This window comes from Stegostoma tigrinum, chromosome 18, assembly GCF_030684315.1.
Source record: "Stegostoma tigrinum isolate sSteTig4 chromosome 18, sSteTig4.hap1, whole genome shotgun sequence".
In the NCBI taxonomy this organism is placed as follows: Eukaryota; Metazoa; Chordata; class Chondrichthyes; order Orectolobiformes; family Stegostomatidae; genus Stegostoma; species Stegostoma tigrinum.
In genome coordinates, this window is record NC_081371.1 from 9,908,011 (window position 1) to 9,914,010 (window position 6,000).

At 48.5% G+C, this 6,000-nt stretch overlaps 1 protein-coding gene across 2 annotated transcripts in view; it reads right to left on the reverse strand.

Annotated features, from left to right (window-relative positions):
* gxylt1b (glucoside xylosyltransferase 1b) overlaps window positions 1-4,153 on the reverse strand; it is a 67,377-nt gene extending 63,224 nt beyond the window's left edge. For both annotated transcript variants that reach the window (XM_048549627.2, XM_048549626.2), the window contains exon 1: window positions 3,884-4,153. In XM_048549627.2, coding sequence (XP_048405584.1) covers window positions 3,884-4,056 — 173 coding nt within the window. In that variant the 5' untranslated portion in view covers window positions 4,057-4,153. The remainder of the gene's footprint in view (window positions 1-3,883) is intronic.
* Window positions 4,154-6,000: the final 1,847 nt, after the last annotated feature.

Consider the following 6,000-nt stretch of genomic DNA (forward strand, 5'->3'; position numbering starts at 1 on the left):
ATTAATATTGGACAAAATACTGCAACAACTTCAATTTTAAAAGTTGATGTCATCCAATTTGGGTAACAAGAATCAATGATTTTCAAGTCCACAAAAGTAAATACCAAAACCTTTCCCTAATCATAGACCCGAGACATGAACTCTACATCTTCAGATGCTGCCAAGCCTGTGAATTGCTTGCATTTTCTGTTTATATTACAAAGTAGCTGTACTTTATTTCCTCCACTTAATGATCGAATCCCACAGTGAGTGACAAACCGATCACTTTGCAAGGCTATAATTCCTCCATGCTATTCTAAAGTTACTGTGTTTGCCACAAAATACTTCCATAGGCCTCAAACACTTCAACACTGCTGCAAATAATTATTGAAATACGAATCTCTGGAGTTAGTATTAGGAAGTGGTACAAGACGTAATCTAGGTTGGGAACACTAACTTGTTTCACTACATTTTGGAGTCACTGATGCAATCATCTCATATCTGTCATAACATGCAAGCCAACCAAGTGAATTTTATCCACCTCTGGGAAAATATAGCATTCCAAATTTCAAACCTCAAGGTTCAATCTTTGCTACTATGGCCAATAGATTAATGGCCATTGTATTTTATTCCTTCCAAGCTCAAAATGATCAGCCATCACTTGGCGCTTCTGTACAATAATCTAGGATGCTTTATATTAATTAAAATATGCCACATAAATACTAGTGATTTTGCTCTGTTGAAATCATGATTAAGCATTGCAAACTTCAGATTCTATATTTCCGCAGGACTTCAAAACGGATAAACACCATATCTATTAAATTGTTCTTTTCTCCTGTGATCTTACTAACTTCTATGCTACCTTGAATCACTGGCCTCTCTCGCTGTCTCTGATGGGAGGAAAAAATAACAACTGCATTTCTATACATGCCACCAAAATGGGAGCAAAAGGAGATGAGAAAAAAAATTAAAGAAAGGTGAGAGCTCGGAATCAGGGCAGGGGAAAAAGTTAGCCAGCCTATCTCAATCTCAAAGCAATCCATACGTTCCTCTCACACTGTTAGGAAGACGGGTGAAAGAGTAAAGAAGAAGAATTTAGTAAGAAAGTTTAGGTAGAAAAGCAACCAGGGGTTATTTTCGCATTCTGGGATGATCTTAATGTTATAAATATCTGTTTTCTAGTTATTCTTCCACGGCAATGAATAAGGCATTAGATGACAAAGTGTGGAGCTGGATGAACGCAGCAGGCCAAGCAGCATCTCAGGAGCACAAAAGCTGACGTTTCGGGCCTAGACCCTTCATCCAAGATGAAGGGTCTAGGCCCGAAACGTCAGCTTTTGTGCTCCTGAGATGCTGCTTGGCCTGTTGCGTTCATCCAGCTCCACACTTTGTTATCTTGGATTCTCCAGCATCTGCAGTTCCCATTATCACAGGGCATTAGATGACACAAATTTTCCTGTACAAAACAAACTGGTACATCACCATATGCACAATATTCTATCATGTCATCATTCGTAGTGGCCTTCACTATGCCTGTAATTGTACAGGCTGTATCCATTACACTCTTATTCTATGTTCCATCACAAGGCTAGGGATGGGCAATAAATGGTAGACCAGCAAGTAGCACGCACATCCCTAGGACAAATTTAAGTGCCACGTGCCTCTCAAAATGAAACTAAACTCTATTATTATGCACTGTCAAAACACTCTACTAGCATTTTGATACTAAATTCATAATTCTGCTTTTTTACTGACAATTGAATTTTCTAAAACATCTTTCACAACCTCAAAAGCAATGAATGATTTTGAAGCATAAACATTGTTGCAATGAGGCAAATGCAATGGCCAAATTTCCCTAGGAGAAGGTTCTAGCAAGACACTTAATGACCAGATAATCAGTTTTAGGAAGATTGTTATTGGCCAGAACATCAAGAAAACACCCTTCCTTCTTGTACACAATATGGTATGTGACCTTTGACTCTCAGGAATACCAGCACTCAAAGCTTACATTTACTTCTTGTCCAAATGTTGGCATCTGAGAGTACAGCACTCCAGGTATAGTCAAAAAGTGCATATTCAAATCTCACATAAATTCAGCCACATTACTCAAACCTATGCTATACTCTGCTATTTCAAAAGCTGGTCGGGCATGGGGAGTTCAAATTTATCCACCCCGTACCCTTGAGACAGTGTAAATTGCAAATATATCCATTGCATCATCAGGTGTGGGGTAAGAAGGGAATATGCATATATATCCCCTACACCATAGGCTGGGGCAGGAAGGTGAACACGCACGTACATCCACTGCACACTCTGGGCTAATGCATGGTTACCCACTGTGCACTCATGGGGAAGAGGGGGAGCTTGCAAATTTATGCCCTGTGCACCCGGCAGGGGGTAATGTGCACATCTACATCTACTCCCTGCCCACTCCAGGGTGGGGAAACTTGTACATTTATTGCCTGCGCACTAAGGGGGCGGGTGAACATGCACGTTTACCCTCCCCGCACAATCCGGGAAGCGAGCACAACTACCTCCCAGCACACTGCAAGGTGGTGGGTGGGGACTTGCACATTAAACCACACACCTTCCCCTCACAAACAATGGTGGAAGGGAATGGAGACAGAGATGATGGGAACTGCAGATGCTGGAGAATCCAACATAATAAAGTGTGAAGCTGGATGAACACAGCAGGTCAAGCAGCATCTTAGGAGGACAAAAGCTGACGTTTCAGTCTAGGCCCGAAACGTCAACTTTTGTGCTCCTAAGATGCTGCTTGGCCTGCTCTGTTCATCCAGCTTCACACTTTGTTATCATGCAAGGGAATGGAAATGTCTACCCCAACGCACACTCCTCGGGGGCAGGGGGGGAACTTGCACCTTTACCCCCCTGCACACACTGTCGGGTGGGGGGGTTGAGCGAACGTGCACAGTTAGTGCCTGCACTCTCAGGAGGAAAGAACCTGCACAGTTAATCCCTGCACACTCTTGAACAGGAGATCAGAAGATGCATGTTTGCGCCCTAACCCGCACACACCGGGGAGAGGAGAACTAGCATGCTTACCCCCTGCATACTCGGCGGGGGGGTAGGAAACTGCACACTTATCACCTGCACACTGTTGGTGGGTGGGGGGAACTTGCTCATTTACCCCCAGCGCACTCTGGGGGTTGTGTGGACTTGCACGTTTATCCCCTCTGCACACTCCAGGTTGTTTGGTGGGGGGGGGGGTAGGAGTTCCTTGCAGCTTTACCTGACGCACACACCGGGACGGGCATCTTGCAGGCTTACCCCCTGCACACTCGGGGGAGAGGCATCTTGCAAGTTTACCCCCTGCACACTCGGGGGGGGGGGGGGGGCATCTTGCAGGTTTACCCCCTGCATACTCGGGGGTGGGGGGGAAGGGGCATCTTGCAGGTTTACCCCCCTGCACACTCGGGGGAGGGGGAAGGGGCATCTTGCAGGTTTACCCCCTGCACACTTGGGGGAGGGGCATCTTGCAGGTTTACCCCCTGCACACTCGGGGGAGGGGGAAGGGGCATCTTGCAGGTTTACCCCCTGCACACTCGGGGGAGGGGGAAGGGGCATCTTGCAGGTTTACCCCCTGCACACTCGGGGGAGGGGCATCTTGCAGGCTTACCCCCTACACACCCAGGGGGAAGGTTGGAGATTTGTTGGTTTACCCACGCACCCTCGGGGGGATTGCACATATACTCCCTGCAATTTCGGGCTGGTGTGCAAATTTAATATTTTTTAAAAACTCTGGGCAGTAAAGCACGTTGACCCCTGCACCCACAAGTGCCTTTACCCGCCGGGCCTGCAGGAGACGCTCCTACCATCTTACTGATGCTGCCATCGCAGCAGTGCCAGGGCTCCCGCTGACTAGCGAGGCCTCCGTTTCTTTTACCTGCTGGGCGTCAGGCTCCTGGCCCGTGCGCGCTCTCGAGCTGGGCCTTTGCCATCCGCAGCGGCGACGTCTCGAACTCCGTCTTCGGCACTGGCAATCTCGTTGAAGACATAGAAGATGAAGAAGAAGGCCAGAGCCGAACACAGTAGCGCCGCCCTCCAATAGCGCCGCATCGCCGCCCTCAGGCCTCGGCTGGAGGAGCGCGCGCTGCCGCTGGCGGTTATTTAAATTTCATGCCCCCGCCCCCTTCGAAAGTCTCGTGTCTTTACGATTTACAACACTTATGAATGGGTTAAGCGGAGGTTCCGCCCTACCTATTCCCCATTGGGTACTCGCGGCCCGTCAATCATACAACGCAACCGGAACATACAATCGCAGCCGCGGGCCGTTTCACACACGCCCCAGCCCACGGGGAAAGGTCAAAGGCAAGTGTCGTCCTCACATACCACCTCACCGTCGTCCGACCCCACCATCAACGACATTTTTCCCTCCACCCCTATTTGTCTGCCTTTCGGAAAGACCACTCTCTTCGTGACTCCCTTCCCCTCCAACCCCACCACACCTGGCACTTTCCCCCTGCCACCGCAGGAAATGCTACACTTGTCCCCACACCTCCTCCCTCACCCCCACCCCAGGCCCCAGGATGACTTTCCACATTAAGCAGATGTCGACCTGCACATCTGCCAATGTGGTATACTGCATCCACTGTACCCGGTGTGGCTTCCTCTACATTGGGGAAACCAAGCGGAGGCTTGGGGACCGCTTTGCAGAACACCTCCGCTCACTTCGCAACAAACAACTACACCTCCCAGTCGCCAACCATTTCCACTCCCCCTCCCATTCTCTTGATGACATGTCCATCATGGGCCTCCTACAGTGCCACAATGATGGCACCCGAAGGTTGCAGGAACAGCAACTCATATTCCGCTTGGGAACCCTGCAGCCCAATGGTATCAATGTGGATTTCACAAGCTTCAAAATCTCCCCTCCCCCCACTGCCTCCCAAACCGAGCCCAACTCATCCCCATCTCCCTAACCTGTTCTTCCTCTCACCTGTCCCCTCCTCCCACATCAAGGTGCAGGTCCATTTCCTACCTTCTAACCTCAGCCCGCCTCCTTGACCTGTCAGTCCTCCCCAGACTGACCTATCCCTTCCCTACATCCCCACCTACACTCACCTCTACCGGCTCCATACCCACTCCTTTAACTTGTCTGTCTCCTCTCCACCTACCCTCTTCTCTATCCATCTTCGATCCACCTCCCCCTCTTTCCCTATTTATTTCAGAACCCTCTCCCCATTCCCCTTTTCTGATGAAGGGTCTAGGGTCAGCTTTTGTGCTCCTTGGCCTGATGTGTTCATACACCTCCACACTTTGGTATCCCAAGTGTCATTAATATTGGACAAAAACTGAAAAGAACTACAGATGGTGTGAGTCAGAAACAAAAACAGAAGTTGCTGGAAAAGCACAGCAGGTCTGAAAGCATCTGTGATGAAAAGAAAAATCAGCATTGACGTTTCGGATCTGGTAACCCAAATAGAACATAGAACATTACAGCACAGTACAGGCCCTTCGGCCCACAATGTTGTGCTGACCCGTCATACCAATCTCAAGCCCGTCTAACCTACACTATTCCATGTACGTCCATATGCTTGTCCAATGACGACTTAAATGTACCTAAAGTTGGCGAATCTACTACCGTTGCAGGCAAAGCGTTCCATTCCCTTATTACTCTCTGAGTAAAGACACTACCTCTGACATCTGTCCTATGTCTTTCACCCCTCAATTTAAAGCTATGCCCCCTCGTGCTCGCCGTCACCATCCTAGCAAAAAGGCTCTCCCTATCCACCCTATCTAACCCTCTGATTATCTCATATGTTTCAATTAAGTCACCTCTCAACCTTCTTCTCTCTAATGAAAACAGCCTCAAGTTCCTCAGCCTTTCCTCGTAAGACCTTCCCTCCATACCAGGCAACATCCTAGTAAATCTCCTCCGCACCCTTTCCAAAGCTTCCACATCCTTCTTATAATGCGGTGACCAGAACCGTACACAATACTCCAAGTGCAGCCGTACCAGAGTTTTGTACAGCTTCATCATAACCTCTTGGTTCCAGAACT